At 41.3% G+C, this 17928-nt stretch overlaps 1 protein-coding gene across 3 annotated transcripts; it reads right to left on the reverse strand.

The window, feature by feature from the left end:
* Positions 1 to 2582: 2582 nt before the first annotated feature.
* Positions 2583 to 14003, reverse strand: LOC134461613 (acyl-coenzyme A thioesterase 1-like). Of its 3 annotated transcripts, none has more exons than XM_063214506.1 (5): positions 13910 to 14003; positions 11199 to 11722; positions 9054 to 9256; positions 8607 to 8828; positions 2583 to 4621 (listed from the first exon to the last, which is right to left on the reverse strand). In XM_063214506.1, the coding sequence occupies exons 1-5, from the start codon at positions 13945 to 13947 to the stop codon at positions 4232 to 4234; spliced, it is 1377 nt and encodes a 458-aa protein (XP_063070576.1). In that variant the 5' UTR covers positions 13948 to 14003; the 3' UTR covers positions 2583 to 4231. The 3 variants fall into 3 exon arrangements, with proteins under 3 accessions (XP_063070576.1, XP_063070574.1, XP_063070575.1); XM_063214504.1 differs by having other exon boundaries at positions 8937 to 9256; XM_063214505.1 differs by lacking the exon at positions 13910 to 14003 and adding an exon at positions 11898 to 11907 and having other exon boundaries at positions 8937 to 9256.
* Between the last annotated feature and the right edge of the window lie 3925 nt (positions 14004 to 17928).

The raw sequence follows: 17928 nt of genomic DNA on the forward strand, positions 1-17928 counted from the left end.
CAACTCTGAGGTGGTACGATCTGGGTGTAGTAGAAGACACCTAACCAGACTACTGTAGTCAAGCAGCACTGAATTAGACAGAACAGAAGAAGTGACCATATGTACCATGTATGAAAAACAGAAGATAGAATGACAATCTGGACAGTAGCCATGAGTGCCACGAAAGACGCAAGCACAAATTTCAGTGGTTGCTTGATAGGTTTTGTTCCATCTTGCCAGAAAGAAAGGCAAAAGGCAAAGAAATAATAAGCAAATAGATTGCTGATGGACATTGGCCCATTCAGCACTTGGTAGGACAAATTATTTGTGTAGAGAAATGCCATTCCCAATCCAGAGTGTCTCAACCAATTCTGCTGTGAATAACCCTTGAGTGATCTTGGGTACTCCCCTTAAATAGTGAAGTGAAATTTTCATAAGCTATTTTTGTGCAGTGATTTCTTATGAGAAGCAGGTGCCTATAACCAATTTTGCATTTCTGTCTTGACCCAAATTTGCAAAATACAAAATACATCCAGGCAAATATTCGTTATACAAATGTGGATAGTATCAACGTCTATTGGATGCATACCTGCTAACTCATAAGAGTTGAAAAAGGTAACAAAGGCCCAATCCCATTTGTATTTTTCTACCCCTACCCCTACCCCTCCAAACGGAGTCTGCCTGTCCCAACCCCTCCTTTTTGAGGGGTACAAAGCCCTCCCCCTTACCCCTACCCCTCTGCCTTAACGACTATTGGGATACCCCTACACAAAACCGAGGGGGAGGGGTAAGGGGTATTGCCAAGGGGTGAATTGAGATTGGGCCAGTATGTGCAATCCCTGATTTTTGTGGCAAATGCTGTGGCACTACCAGGTAAATTAGGCATTCTGGCGCATTGCCAGAGGAAGATACAGTGACAACTTGTCCTGTCAAATGCAGAGCTATGGCACACGCCCAGTGTGTGTGTGTGTGTGTGTGTGTGTGTGTGTGTGTGTGTGTACATACACAACGAAACCATAAACACACAAAAAAGTTATTTTATTGATGAGCATGTGCATTTGTGTCAGAAAGAAATGAGGTCTGGTGCCTACATATTTACCGTCTCTGAATACCAATCATTTACAGTGGGCGAGCTGATGCAGCACAGCCAGGCATCAGCAACTTTGATGATGTGGGAGTTTTTGGGTGATGTCTGGCACTAGTTAATTAACTTAGGTATGGTATGTTAGATTAGTAAAGTGTATAACAGACAGTACAGCAATTAAACTAGTTGTTGAAGAAGTAGGCCCAATTACACCGCATGTGCCTTTGTTGAAGAAGTAGGCCCAAAAAGGCAGCTTGTGCCTTGCTGACATGAAAGACAAATACGTAGTCCAGACACGCTCCTAATACAGGAGCAGATGGTCAATAATGACAAGGGTAGGCGCCTCGCTTAAGCACGTGTATTCCAAGCACACATGCCAAGTGAGTCATAGACAGAGACACACACACACAGAAGCAGTTGTATAAGCATTAAAGAAAAACCTATAGGGATAGATAGAAGTCAGAACCTGTACTGAAAAGATATGCCCAGGTAATGCATGGTACTATCCAAGGTCCTGAAGTCTGTACGCGGTCTGTAGTGATGTAGTAACACAGAAGTAGCATGACCTAGGAAGATGCTCAAGGAGGAACATAGGTATACACACACCACACACACACACGCTACACACATACCATGTCCACACACATACAAGTTTTTAACTACGCTACATTTATATGAAATGATGTACTGACATATGTATATCTTGATGTCTTGCCTAGGTGTAAGATGGCATGCATGTACTGATGATGGAAATGTACACGTGTGTCACAGACATGGAAACTTCCATCCATCGTTAAATGTTAACCCGAGTCAATTAACGGGTTCTAATGTGTTTACTTATGACCAGAAAGTGCACTTTGTGAGCGGGAACGCTCTAGATGTACCCACGGAACCGAGAGAGAGGAGATAAGCATATAGTATATAAAGGGGATGATTCAAAGTGGGGTTCAGTTTGGGAAAGTCCTCTGGGACGACCCTACTGTTCTCTGGGCGTCGCGGCTCTCTTTGCTCCGGTGGTCTCCTGCAGCGCATTCGCATCAGTGTACTGTACATCTCTTTATGCAATCTGAGCGAATAAAGTCTTCATCAACGAGTAGAACGGTTTGGGCAGCATTTCTTTCTGATCTGGTCTACCTCCATCTGACTGTGCCTGGGGGCTGACTTCTCCCAAGATGAAATCCACGACAATGATAAGGAGGGCCACATTTTTTTCATCGCCACCGTTGTGCGGCCATATAACCATGGATTTGACTGCAACTCGCAAAGTTTGAGGTGCAGTTATTTGCTCACTGACAGCTGATGTTGTTTGGAAGGAATAGGAGTGTTCTCTATCGGCCAACAGTACAATAACTATGGATTGATTCTGTAGTAAATTATGTTTTAGTAGTTTGTTTAAGTATGTGGCCCCCGGGCCTCCAGTTGCCATTCCTTATCATAGGGCTCTAACTGGCATCAGGAATCAGAGACGTGCCAAATCAGATTGACAGATGAGATGTAAAAATGTATTTGTTACAAGTGATCTAGTACTTTTTTATTCTAAGCCATGCAGAGAACTTCATACAGGTGAGAATACAGTGATTTCTGTACCGTATTTTTTTTTATTATTATTGAATACATTGTACCGTACAGAGGAAAAGCACATTGAATTAGTTAAAATGGTAAATGATCTGTAGAAAGAATAATGTTGCCTTCACGGGCTCGGGACCTCTCGAGACAGCTGACGACACTGCTCACATGACAACAGAGTTCTGGAGTTTGGCGCATGAACGCCACAGATCCCGGAACAATCGGAAATCATGTCTGTTTTGTTTTGGTCCTCTTTTCTTTTTTTCACCTCCACTTGAGCCTCCACATCCACGACATATCATTTTAGCTGAAGTAAGCTAAATTAAACAGTCAGAGACCAGCTTTACTGACATATGTGCATCTGCAATTGAATGACATTAACTGGTGTTGTTGATAGTGATTACAAGATGATATTTTAGCATTTATGATACTGTTTATATGCCAGTTGCATGCATGGGCGCCATGTTGATGATGCGTGTGTCGTCACACAAAACATAAGCTCGGGAACTCGTTGTTATATACTTCCGCCTGAGATCAACTTCGATAATTATCGATCTGACATTGCGTCACCAAATGTTCACGCCGACTTTCCCCGAGTTTTAGGTTCAGCTTTCTTGGGATTCTCGAAATTTTGAAAGAGCCATAAATTTACTGTGACTCACTGGATCCTTCCAGTTACACACCCATGTGCTGAAGAGAAGTAAAGAAGTACAAAGGGCAGCTGCAGTGTACATTTTTGTTTGTTATTATCTGATTGACTTTTTGTCTACTCTACTCTACTTATCCTGTAGAATTGGATGTGTGTGCATGGCTACATTGACAATTTCCAGATCAGATGTTCATATTTACAAGCTAGTGATATGGTAATCCCATTTGACTCTAAACACATAAGGGCAAAGGCATAATAGCTCAGTTGAATCGATTCTAAACTTTCACAATATTCACAGTCAAGTTGGCTGACAACACTTTTTAGTTCATTAGATGTAGGGCCTACTGCAAGTCCAACAACTTAAATCCTACATAAAGCCCAAAACACTGTAGGGAAGCAAAGCTAGTCATACTACCCAAATGGAGGCAAACTGTGCATGTGAGGTGATGGACATTATGTGTCCAAACAGTTACTTATACGTTATTTATTCTTGGTGTAAAACAATAGAAGTTAATAGAAGATTTCTAAACTTTTGCCTTTTTCATGTATTTGATGCTTGTTTCCCTATATTGGCCCCATCTGTTGAATGCAAACAGAAACTAATGCACTGAGGAGATGTAGGCCTAGTAGCTACATAATGAAACATCAGTCCGCCGACCATCGGTTAAGCTAGCTTGTATGGTCATGAATGCAGTGATTGCACGCTCTACTACTATAAAGCTATGTGTACACTACGAGCGACCTACGCTACTAGAGCGACGGACATCTATTTCTCTATGGAGGTTCAACGAATAAAGCGACCAAAGCGAATTCGCCGGGAGTGAAGCGACCTGAGCGACCAGAGCGAATGTCAGCGCTTGACGAGCTATGACGCGGTTCTATGGAAACCAATTTGAATGTTCATATCCCTCAAATAGTGCACTGCAGATTTTGCAATCGCCCCACTAAATCTATCACAGCCTGGCTTGGAATGACGGGTCGCTTCTGTCTAAATGCTTCCTGAAAAACTTCTGCACTCTCTCCCACAGATCCATTTGGGCGTAGGCGTTGGCCTTGGCCTCGCCTCCAAACACCACCACCGTCCCGGCTATGGCATGGAACCCAGAGGGGTAGAAGGGCATGTGGGGTACATCCAGGAAGTGACCTGTCCTGGGGTACCGCACCACCTCAACATTCTCCCCCTTCCCATGATCCCTCAGTCTCTGGGCGGCCAGCTCGGCGTACAGGACACTGTCCCAGTTCTTGTCATCTTCCGCCGCCACAAACATGAAGTGGCAGTCCGTGGCACGCTCAAAGGGAATGGCAGAGGCCAAGGCCTCCTTGGTGCTGGGAGCTGGCATGATCTGCACCGGAGAAAGTAGAAAACATGAGAAGACTCACTCCCATTGGCTCCTATTGTTCCATCAAAAACGTGCAGTTCCACCTAGATGGCGACCACGAGCAAGTGATGACTGGGAAACCTAAATGGAGTCAATTGGGCTACGTGCTAAAATATATTTTACTCCAATCTCCCGTCATCAACCTCATAAATACACATAAGAACTATGGTTGGTATTATATAAGATGAGGTATTGTCAAGTTCTTTGGGTGTATAGTTTTTCCATCAGAGCAAAAGATTTCGACTTGTACTGACTAGCATTCTGCTAATGTACTGTATATGGATTTGGCCCCACAAATATAGCTTGTCGACTCAGTTGGCCTATGTAACAACCTAGAGGTGCAATAAAATCTTATCAAACAAAATGCTCAAATGAGTTCTTTTTACAAGACTAGTTTCGAATTTAATATCAATATTTTGGGGTAAAAAAGATATATACAATGACAAAAAAAATATTAGGGAGCTCCATTGAAACCCATTCATTTTCACTGGTCTGGGTAGTGCTGCACCTATGTTGGCAACTGCAGGCATCATAGGCCAGTCAATTTAGCGTTTGACCCGGGACAAATTGCAATAGTAATCATTCCATGTTTTTTTGTAATCCCTAGGTATGTCTAAATAGCATATTAAAAATCTACAGCTTTATATTTAGTGGAACATACTTTTTTTCAAGGTTAAAGTTGGAGATTTCCCATTCATTTTCCCATAGGGAGACAATAGGAGATACTTGGGGAATAGGCTAAATTTTTAAACAATGAGATATCAATTTGAAACTTTCACAGTAATTTACTCAAGCAAAGACAAAAAAAAATTGTATTGCAAGTTGTCTGAAATATGATGATTAAATATGCAATGAGATCACATTTACTTCAATTTTCATATATGAAAAATCTACCTACATCAGTTTAGTGGAACATACTTTTTTGAAGGTCAGAAGTTGCAGATTTCCAATGCATTTTGCCATTCAGTGGGTAAAATCGGATAATTTTGACCTTGGGAAAAGTATGTTCCACTGAATTGATGAAAGTAGATTTTGAATATGTGATGCAGAGGGGTTGAAGGATCAATATAATGTATGAACCATTACTATTGCAATTTGTTTTATGCTTGATCTGCTATCACAGATTTTATCGCATTTTTCAGTACATATGACCTCATTTGCATATTTCATCATATTACACATATTACAGAAAACTTGCAATACAAAAATTGTTTGCCTGAATGTGAGTTACCAACTGTGAAAGTTTCAAATGAATATGTCATAGTTTGAAATTTTACCCCATTCACCTTGTATCTCCTATGTTGTCTCATGGAGAAATGAATGGGAAATCTGTCAACTTTGACCTTGAAAAAAAGCATGTTCCACTAAATATAAAGCTGTAGATGTTTAATATGTGATACAAGGGGGTTTAAGGATCACTTTAAATTAGGAACGATTACTATTGCAATTTATCCCGGGTTTGGACCTTTTTAGAGCTATATTGACTGGCCTATCATGAGCAAGCTTTCTCACTATTATTACCTCCGCCAAGGAGGTTATGTTTTCGGTTGTGTTGGTTTGGTTGTCTGTCTGTCAGCAAGATTACTCAAAAAAATGTACAGATTTTGATTACATTTGTGGAGTTGTTGAAAATTACAAAAGGAACAAGTGATTCAATTTAAAACATTCTTCCACCATTGCGGGATATAGGGCGAATTTTGACATTCCAGTTTCTCAGAGCCGGTTCTGACCTCCATGGGGCCTTAGGCAAAAATATGCCAAGGGGCCCTCATAAAGCGCGCAACCACCCCACCGACCCCCACACACAGCCCCCCCCCCCCCCCCCACCCCCACACACACCGCAAAACGCGAACCACAGACACAAAATTTGACTCAAATCAAGTTTAATTCAAAAGTCTCCCTTTCTGCGCTCTTGAGACAAAAACATCAATAATGTCATAACAGATTGTGAACATGTAGACAACGGTGGCTGCACTGAGCATGCGACTACCTCATCAGCTGCAGGTGTACCTGGCTCATCTGTGTAGGCCTACTACCTGAACATTGTGCTGGCCCTCCACTGGCTGACTGACTGGAGTCTGAGCTGGTCAGAAACTTAAGCATAGCGCCTGTAAAATATAACTAAGGCTTCAATTAATTTAGCTCCATCAAATTGTTTGCATTTAAAATTAACATATTTTATAGCCTGCCCCCTAGCAGCTTGCCTTTAGTAATCTGGTCTAAAACGTTTTAAAAAAATAAACAAATTAATAGGCCTATGATAAGAAACTCATATGTAAAATAAATTATTTAGCTATATAACATGTGTTATTATGAATGTTATCACACATTATTGTGAATAATGTTGTGTTCACTATTTATTGGGATTCACCTTCGTCACAAGTTTCAGTCATTCACCAAAGGTCTATCCAAGCAAGCCGCGCCCCCTTGTTATAGTTATCACCCCCCACACACACACACACACACACGCGCGCGCACGGCACTCCTTCTCTCTCTCCCTCACTCCCTCCTCCTCCATTGCTTAGACTGCACGGACGTCTTATCAAAAATCTTAAGCGCAAAACCAAAATCAATGTCTGTGTATGTTGATATTTGTTTCTAAACAATCGAGAGGCAGCCACGCATACAACAGCGCGCGCTCAAACTCACACACACACACCACACACACAGAAAGGGCACCGCTTCTCTCACACTCCCTCCGTTGCTTCGACTGCACTGACGTTTCATGGGCTAAACGAACGGCTCGTCAGATTATGATTCAACTAGTACACCTTTCGAAACAACAGTAAAACGTTGACAACACCACCCTTTCCTCTCACATTACAACTGTTTTCATATGAAAGGTGACTTCATTAAGTATCATCTAGTTAAAAAATCATTAATTTTTAATTAGGGGCACATTTTCCACTGTCCCACTTTACCAATGGCTATTGGTAAAGTGGGACAGGGCACATTTTTTATGGTGAAACAGCAAATAGTGTATTATATTTCAATAAAATGTTGCTTATAATTGCTTATTATAAGAAAATTACCAATAAAATCTTGTATTAGTCTCTTTTTCAGTAGTAATATGCATGCTGTATCAGGTTTATGGGTGCGTTGCATGTAAACAGGTTTATGCAACAAATTCTTCATATAAAGGTAACAAAATGTATGTAAACAAACAGTTTTTACATAAATGCACATATAACAAACTTAAAAATCCATGTCAATTGTGTAATAAATAAAATAAAATGTAAAAAGCAGCGATGTCCCACTCTACCAGTGGTCAGGAAGTTCATTCTGAACTTGGCCAGAACTGTTTAAAGCAAAATAATTTCTTCTATGATGAAAATATTTAAAAAAATTCTGCTTAATTTTGTTAAAGACACCCTAGATTTTGAAAATAACATAACAGTTTGACATGTGATGTAATGGCATTCGCCTACAATGGCAGAAAACCTGAAATTTCGAAAATCGTCCCACTTTACCAATGTTCACCCTACTGTTCCTTTAGAAAAAATCTCTGGTTACGTTGCCTACATTGATGGTTGCCTACCCTACCCTACCCCGAGTTACGTTGCCTACCTGACTGCTGTTCTCGTCGCTCATTGTCATGAATTTTCTTTTTCTTTTTGTCGTTTCCGCAGGGAAAATGTCGTTTCAAGTTGGACGTTTCACGTTTTGAGTGACGGAATCAATAATAAACAATGAAATCAGTTCGCGGCTTTTTTTTTTTTTTTTTAAACTGTCAACGTCAGTAACGTAACGGGTCGCGCGAGGCCTTATGCTGCGAGCGTAGTGAGCGTATTGGGCGCGCCGGCTCTGCAGTTTCTAACTCCACAAAAACAAGGCAGAAAGACTTGAAAAAAAGGAGGGTGTAAAATAGTCAAATGTTCAATCAAACAGCTTTCTTGGCAGAAGTCTGCACTCTGTGAGAGCATTTCTAGTTGGTTATAGATTCTCTGACCTGACTGATATCCGCAAGTCCTTGGTCAGTGGTGACGATTTTCTGTGGGTCCGGCAAGAAGGCAGGGATAACGGTGCCTTTGTATGCGAGTGGAAACCCGACGTTGAAACAACAGAAGTTGATGGTGACAGCAGCACGCACTGTGGACAAGAATGCAGCCATAGACAGAGCTAGGTCTCCACTCTTTGATATCGAAATTATTCCCACTCCACCATCTTTCACCTTGAAGAAAAAAAGAGAATCATTTGGGATTTTTAGTAATATTAATAATAAAAATTAAAATTATGATCATCATGTGGTACACAAAATTACAGTAGGAGTCTACTGTACTTGCTGCTTCTTGGCCAGGATTCTCTGTAAGAAGAATCTCTGAGACTCAATGGGACTTTTCCTGGTTAAACAAAGGTTAAAAACAGTCATTAAAAAAACAAACATAAAAATATTAACTTTAGGTTGTTGCTTCAAGAAGTTTACCCCCTCTTCAAAATACTCTAGGTCAAGTTGGCCAACTTGTTTGGGCAAGTCCTTGTAGCGGAAGAAAGCCAGAGCGAGAACCACAAAGCCCTTGTTGGCCAGTAGACTGGCTCTGGGTTCTGCAGGGCCACCACGTAACGTGTACAGGTCCACTATGCCAGGGAATGGACCAGGACCTGCAAAGTTACAACAGACAAGGAGCGCATTTATATGCAGTTCATCATCCCGAATATGATCAAGATATTAAAGTATATAAACTCTTTATCCCGAATTTGATCATAACCGGGATAAGCCTCGTATTCGGGATACAGAACTTTTTGGCTCTGAGCTCTGCACATGTACATGTATATGTTCAGGTCCATTATGCCAGGGAACAGGCCTGGCCCTGCAAAGTTATGTACAAAATACAAGGATACAAGGAGTTGTATTTGTCACAATTTCTAGAATCAACTTCCAAGCCAGCTAACCTTACAGAACAGGGAATTCCGCCCAGGGGTGCATTTCTTGAAATCATAGTTGCTACCTACATTAGCTTCATTATTGTTTGCAATGCAATGCAATTTCCCATTGGCAACTACCCACGTTGCTAACTGTCTAAAATCTATGCTTTTGAGAAACACAACCCAGACACACAGATCTGGTGAGAGCCAGATGAAGTCAAGGCAGCTGCCTTGACAATAAACACCCAGGGGCCAGGGCCACTGACATCGTTGGTGGGGCCCGGGACAAAGTAGGCTAATCTAAAAGGAATCCCACCTTAATACATACAATGTAGCCATTTGGGGACAGGGACCACTCCCATAGAGATGAGTGAATCGAACGAAAAAGAACAATAGGACTCGTATGAGTCCCCTGTTCTTTGAGTGAGATGAATGAGTCGACTCCCATAGAGATGGCGAGTGAATCGAACAAAAAAGAACTTGGTGATTTCATTCCAAATACTGTACTAAGTGAGTGACACTACCAGTAGCCTAGTAAATAGCGGGCATTTCCCGGTGGGCCCAGCACCCCTTTGGGCCCCTATTTTCAGAAATGATAAAAAACCCTCTTTTTTCTCTTTTTTACATATCTGAAAATAGGGGCCCAAAAGGATGCAGGGCCCACCAGTGAGTCAATTATGTGCTGCTAATTATGAGGGGCCCGTTTAAGCCAAAAGTGTCTGGGCCCTATTTCTCCCCCAGCCCAGCCCTGCACACTACCCCACACTGGCATGTCCCCCACACTGACCACATCAAAGGTCAGAAAGGTCACAATGAAATGTCAAGGTCTACATGATGAATGGTCAATTGATCTTAGAGGTTTGGGCATCAGCTTATCACTATGTGTATACGTTAACCAGAAAGATGGACCAAGAGCCAGACCCCACCAAGTAAACATCAGGATGGCTGCAATGGACCTAAGGTCTAAGGGCTGGGCCAGACACAGACTCAGACACACTCATGAAAGAAGTTTTAAGTAAGAGCACAAGGAAAGATAGTCAGTTCTGATCTGTTGGTGGTTAGGGTAACACTTTACTTTACGGATCGCTAATAAGGTGTTAATTTCATAGTAATTTCTCAGTAATTTCAGTCTAATTTTATGGTAATAACTGCTTGTTATTAGTAATAACAGCAAAATAACCATATGGTTTCCAGTGCATGGGTAACACTTTACTTATTAGCGATCCGTAAAGTAAAGTGTTACCCATGCACTGGAAACCATATGGTTATTTTGCTGTTATTACTAATAACAAGCAGTTATTACCATGAAATTAGACTGAAATTACTGAGAAATTACTATGAAATTAACACCTTATTAGCGATCCGTAAAGTAAAGTGTTACCGTTGGTGGTTAGGGTAACATGGAAACTACAGAACTCTGGCAATGTTTTAATCATTCATTGTATTGGATAAACAAACCGGTTCGAGAATTGGATACAGCGCTTTCAGACTCTTTTTTTAAAATGAACACACAGGATTCCAGCTAACACATAAGTCTTTATGATGATTTATAAAATGATATACAGGATTTTGAGTAGAATAGCTGGAATCCAACAACAATCACGTCTCGTCTTAGATAACAGTTAACGCCCCACCCACCTTGACTGACAAACATTCTATGGGAAGCAGATATACTCACCTGGTGGAATGAAGAGAGTTCCCCGTAATCTTCCATCTGTGACAACACGCCTCTCAGCACCGTACTTCATGAAGCGCCTCTGGTGTGTCACCTTGGCCAATACATCCTCAGGCTCATCATGACTGACCACTTTCATATCCACTGACAAGGGTCTCGATGCATCCAAGCATGTGAAGTTATTATGGGGTGACGCTGGGGTCAGGGACCACAGCAGACCCGTAGGCTCCACCCCGATGTAGGTACCGCCCAGAGAAGGAGAGCTCTCTGTGCTCACTTCGCCTCGCTCAGAAGCTTGGTACACAGCGGAGGACTGGAATTTCATGCCTTTGTCATCCGTCACTTCGGCCAACAGTCTCACAGTCTGTTTCGGGCAAAGGCCACGAATGATGACCTCCAGTGGTTCATCAAAATATCCAGCAGGTGGTAACGTCTGCACTGAAACCCCACGCGTGGACATGGCAGCGCTGAAGGAAGGATGACACAGTCGAGAGTTCAGACAAGCGAGAGATGTGCATTTGGGAAATCTGGAGAGGGGAGGAGAACATACAAAAACATGGTCACCGGTCAACCAGATCAACATGGTTCAGAGATATGTCAAGGCAGAATCCACTCACACCAAAATGCATCAAAACGGTCAAGTCTCTGATTGATGCAAAATACAAGTGCTGTAAAACGTTATGGGTTAATGCACTTACTTACGCATTCCTGTGACATGTGTAGCATGGGGGGAGGAGCTAAGTTTGTAGCGACTACGCCACCTACGGACAGAGCAAGTCTACCACTAGGAACAATCTAAACCTTAAGTTTGCACAAGTTTGTAATACACTGGACAGAGACCCTAAGAGAGATCCTAACAGAGATCCTAAATATATATCTTAAATATCTTTTATTGTTGTACATACATGAATCATAAATAAAATGTGCAAAGTAGCAAGCTCTTATGAGCACAAGAACAAGAGCGAGAGCGAGAGAGAGAGAGAGAGAGAGAGGGAGAAAGAGAGAGAGCTAGCCGAACAGCCTGGGGCACCACTGAGATCACTAAACCTTAACCTATCTGTAGTACTACTTATCTTAATCGTGTGCACATGCAGGAACTTCTTTCTACCACCAGGCTGTCGATTCACTATACTATGTTCCACCGCACTATAAAACAATACACATTACCCTCACTCTTGACACACCCCAAACTGCTGGAGGGGCTAGCAGTCACAATTTTCCCCGAGCTCACATTAACCCCAAATAAACACATAGAATGCAAAAGAAAGTACATTAATCAAAAGCAAAGAAACACACAAATAACAAAACTGAAAAGAAACATGCATAAACAAGTAAGACAGTAAGCAGAGTAAGCAGCATGCGGAAGCACAGCAAACAAACTAAGCATACAGTAGCACAGCAAAGGCAAAAAAAGAAAAACAATAAACATTCATAAATGAAATGACAAATAACGCACAGCACACTCACGGTTCATCTGCGGCCCCTCGGCAACCAACGCAGCGCAGGCTCACACCAAAACAATGAGTGGCGGAAACGAGACAGGAAGCGAGGGCCCATTCATACAAATAGATTGATGCCCGCCCATTGCTGTCAATCAGCAGCTGTTAATCTGTAGAGATAATTATGATCTGTAGCAAAGACTTCGCTTCATATTCACTTCTGTACTTGTTTCACATACTGTTGCGCTCTATTCCTTTCCAAACGTTCCCCAGAGAAAACTATGTGACTAGGAAGATACTTTCAAGGTCCTCTGATAAGAAACAATGTTAGCCCTGTGTTTTTCTATTCCTTCTGTGTTGCCCATTAAAAAAAAGGGCCTTCATGGGAGGAGAGACCAGAGAGACCGAGGATGCCAAGCGAGGAACGTGTTTTCCAGGGCTACTCACTCTCTCCTTTCGCAAAACTCAATTGTAAACTCTGATCAACTTGTCGTGGTCTCATTAATTAATTAACTAGTTTAATTAATTTCCTTAACACAATCACACACACTAACGTGATGGCAGGGCCAACCTGCTACACATGCAAACTGCAGAAGGCTGAGCATTCCAGTTGAATGGGAGGATGACTGACTCTTGCCTCTTCTGGGTGACTTTTTAGATCCTCTTGTCTTTTTCTTTTGGATTTGCTTGATTTGGGAACAGTTGTTGTGGTCCTTGTCGTCAGAAGGATGAGCTGTGTTGAGTTCCAGTTTATGGGACAAATCAAGTTCAAGCCTATGCCCCGCCAAGTTTATTATTAGATTACTGCATTTAGTCAAAGTCCCGACATCATGGAGTTGGTTGATTACACATGTACACACAGGGCAACTGATGGCCGCTCAGGTGAGGGGAGGAGAACATAGAAAAACATGGTCAACCAGGTCAACCAGATTAGCCTAACATGGTTCAGAGATATGTCAAGACAGAATCCACTCACACCAGGGGGCACTGTGTCCGCAGTGCGCTAAGCCCCCTACCTTTGGGCTTTCATGCCCACGGGGACCCCGGTTCGAGTCCGGCCGGGGTCATTTCCCAATCCCACCCCGTCTCTCTGTCCCACCAAAATGCATCGGAAGAGCAGTCAACTCTTCTAACAACAAGGACCACAAGTGTTCCCAAATCAAGCAAATACAAAAGAAAAAGGCAAGAGGATCTAAAAAGTCACCCAGAAGAGGCAAGAGTCATTATTGATGAAAAAGACAAGTGCTGTAAAACGTTACGGGTTAATGTACTTACGCATTCCTGTGACATGCAAACTGCAGTAGGCTGAACATTCCAGTTGAATGGGAGGATGACTCTTGCCTCTTCTGGGTGACTTTTTAGATCATCTTGCCTTGTAGCCCGTGAGCCGAGAGCCCAAAAAGAGGGTTGTTGGTACCACTTGGGGGGGCAAATTCTCACTATATTTTTCTGAAAGCTATGTGTCTCTGGAGTATATTCATGTATGATAGCAAGCTGGATCTCATAGCTTTGTGGTTTTACAGCCTATTTAGTAAATACACCATTTGAAGAAAAAAATTAAAATCGCCTAAATTAAAATGTCTCTTAAGCCACTTCTGGCTGTTATATCAGCCTTCTGGAGTGGTTTAAATACCATTATTAATTCAGATAAATGTTCCACTTCATAGTTCCACCAAGAAAACGACCATTTTAATTAATATGTTGAAATAAAATATTATAATATGACAATTTATGCTCCCGATCATACATAATTGCATCACTTCTAATAATGTCAATAGCTTTTGGTACAGGTGGTATGGCAAATTCTCACTACATTTCCTTGAAACCCATGTGTCTCTGGAGTATACCTCTGTATGATAGAAAGTTGCATCTCATAGCCTTTTGATTTCACAGCCTTTCAAAGATAAAGGGAAAAAACGATTTTCTAAAAAGTGACTATTTTTCAGTTGAACCACTAACAACAAGCCATAGAAGGTCCCAAGCATCATCAATAATATTTCTAATGTTGTCCTTATTGTTGACAGATATTCACTACATGAAAATTCTGCATGCCATAGCTGATTGGTTTTAGCCCATTTTCTAATAATTAAAAATGTCTGAGCCACATACTGTAGATACATGGTGTCATAATCAATAGTGTTGTGAATTCATTTTCACCAGTGAGCTGAAGTAAGAATAAAGCCATATGGGTATAAATTAGAAATAGTTATACTTTTGTAGTGCAATCCAACACATTATATGATTAATGAAATTAAAATGAAAAAAAAATAAAAATGAATTCACTTCTGTCCGAACAAATAGAAGTACAATTATGTACCTATTCTCTAATATGAAAGTAGCATTGCATGGAAATAGGTTCGTAGACAATACATTGACATGTGATATGTTTCTTTTCTCTCCAAAACCATTTGATTGAATGAACAAATCAGAACAAATGTATATAGCCCACAATTAACCTGACAAAGTTCTTAAATATACTTTAATCTCAGATACATTTACAAGATAACAAATGATAATCTAATACTGTGCCCCTTCCAGAATATGCAAACTTATAGATTCTTGAAGATGGTTATATTTTCTGACTTTACCTGGCATCAGTAAAACAAAAACTGGTTCATCAGATTGTAATGCCCTCTTCATAGTAAACAAACTGTGACATTGTCAATGCTATGACACATTACCTACCAAGACAATGTGGGAGTGGAGATTAACTGCTGAGGGTGTTTGTGTGGCCTGGCCTGTTAAACTACTATGGCAGTTTGTCAGAATGGGAGACCTAATATCAGAGGTTGTGGTCAGTATCACTGGTGCACAAAGGAGAACTCTACATTCCCCAGTATTATTTATCCCTTCTGTACACCACCAGACATCTACAACTCAGAGTCATGCTACATGCAGAAATTCGCTCACTGCACAGCATGACACAACAATTATGAAGTGTATAGGAGGGAATGGACATGATCAAGAATGAAGAGCTTTTATTTGTCATTGACCAAAACGAGTTTTGACAACGAAATTGCGTTTAAGAATACACTGTACAAGTACTCTCAGGTCGCTGCTCATTCGAGCGCCGCCATGATGAGAGGAGATACATGGTGCGCATCTGGAGACGCAACAATAGCTGAAAGGAGGACCCTGAGCATGCTCCTCTTCAACCATCACCACCATTTTCACCAAAGGGGCCTTCTTCAGCTGCAGACATCTTCCTCCCATTGGCAGGAGAGACAGGTATCAGAGATCGTTATCACAGGGCCACATTTTACACCTAAGGACATGAACCTGATTGACTGGGTTGAGTGGGCTCTATTCTGCACACACATTCACTTCTTATCTGGCTGCGCGTACTGGTGACTTATTATTATCCTGCACATTTTGCCTTCCTGTGATACCCTGGTAATCCTTGATACTCTACATTTGGTATACAATATAAACTCCATTTTCAGTAATATACAAAATAGATACATGATTTCCTATTTGCATAACCAGGAGCTCATTTGTGAGGTCATATAAAGTACTAGTAATGATGATGTTAGGCCGCCTGGTTGTCACCGCTCTGAACTCTGATCAGTCCAGTCAAGCTCATCCACACTAGACTCTGGTCTGGTTAGTATATATTTCTTCATGGATCTTACTTTGGTTAAGGTGTTTTTCTTTGTGCATTCTCAAACTGCGATCTGATTTGTTTTTTTATCTTTCGTTTCTAAACATGTCTCGAGATCAATGCTTTGGACATTGGAATTTGCTCTGCAAATGAAATGCACTGAACTGTTATGAGCAGGTCTGAAATGGTGTGTAGGCTAAGGTGCCCTACAAGTTGGGCCCAACCATCAATTTGTTCAAAGGCTTGTTGAGGAATTTCCAAATATTTTGAAGTAATACTGTTTCAAGGCAAATGTTCAAATTCAATTGACATTTGTGACTAAATAGGGTAATTCAGTAATAAAAGCTAAAGTTCTAAAAACATTGCCTAAATATATCGCTCTCTCAGAGCAGTAGAGCGATATAAAGACTTTTGCATCATATGTGTCACACTAACTTCTTGATGCACATCACATTAAAGTGAATCATCTTGTTGATGGAAAAAGGGCTTAATTCAACCAGGAGATTTTTCAACCGGCTGATCATTTGGCTGAAGCGGAAAGGAAAAAAACAATTTATATGGCATTTATATGGCACTGCACTGTAACTAATTAATCGATTCTGCCCATCACTGGTTACATTGCATTACATTACTGTGATGGCGTAACCATCACTAGGGTAGTGGGTGTGTTCTGACTGTCACATTAATGACCCTGGCTCCTAAGTGTAGCGGTCAGAGGCCCAGTTTACCACCCCAGGCGGTCTGGGTTTGAGTCTTGCCTGGGCAACTCTACTCCTCTTTGCTACAAATGGTGTCAGAAGTGGGATGGCTACCATGAGGCCATCAGAAGCATGCCCATTGTGTGAGCCACAATTCTATGTGAGGAACCTCCAGGATTGGTGACTCCAGTGTGAGGGAACCCAGTGATGGATGAAGCATAGATGATGGGGCACACTGGATGAGCGAAGAATGATGGTCGGCTGCCCAGTGTGCTTCAACATGGGTGTGCTTCCCGAAGGGGAAGGAGTGTGATGGAGTAATGGGTGGAGTAATGGGTTGTGGGTGAAGTAATGTTGTAGGTTGTGCCTGTGTTCTGACTGTCATGACAACGAGTGTGGCTCTTTAGTGTAGCATTCAGAGCTTCAGTTTACAACCACAAAAGGTCGAGGTTGAGTCCTGGTTGGGCAACTCCCTTTCGGTACAATTACACTTAGTTATCACTTATCGAAAGTGACAAAGTATTGACAGGGTATTGGTTACAGTCCCTGTTGGAATAAATGCTTTAGTTTTACAGAAATAAACACAGACAACAGTGTAAATTAAGTCCCATGAAATATAAACTGCTGAATATACTATTCATGGAGTGTACCTCTACACTATACTCAGAAAGAATTCTGAATCAGAGTTAAATGTTGCTCTTTTGGTGTCAAGACTAATGCCTGTGCAGGAATACATTTGAACACTGGGGTTTGAGATTGACTCTATTTAAGTGTAAAAATGTACTGTGTATACTTCAACACAAATAAACACAGAAATCAGTGTATAATGTACGTTATGTGTGGTTTGAAGGTTTTTATTAAGTCCTATTTATTAAGAATTCAAGCCCCTCACCTTTTTTGTAACTGGGTTTGTAGTATTGACAATAAAACACTGCTGCTTTTTATGGTAGCTTACATGGCAATGACTTAGACTTATTGAATTTTATGACAACAAT

The sequence above is a fragment of the Engraulis encrasicolus genome, chromosome 13, assembly GCF_034702125.1.
Source record: "Engraulis encrasicolus isolate BLACKSEA-1 chromosome 13, IST_EnEncr_1.0, whole genome shotgun sequence".
Lineage (NCBI taxonomy): Eukaryota > Metazoa > Chordata > Actinopteri > Clupeiformes > Engraulidae > Engraulis > Engraulis encrasicolus.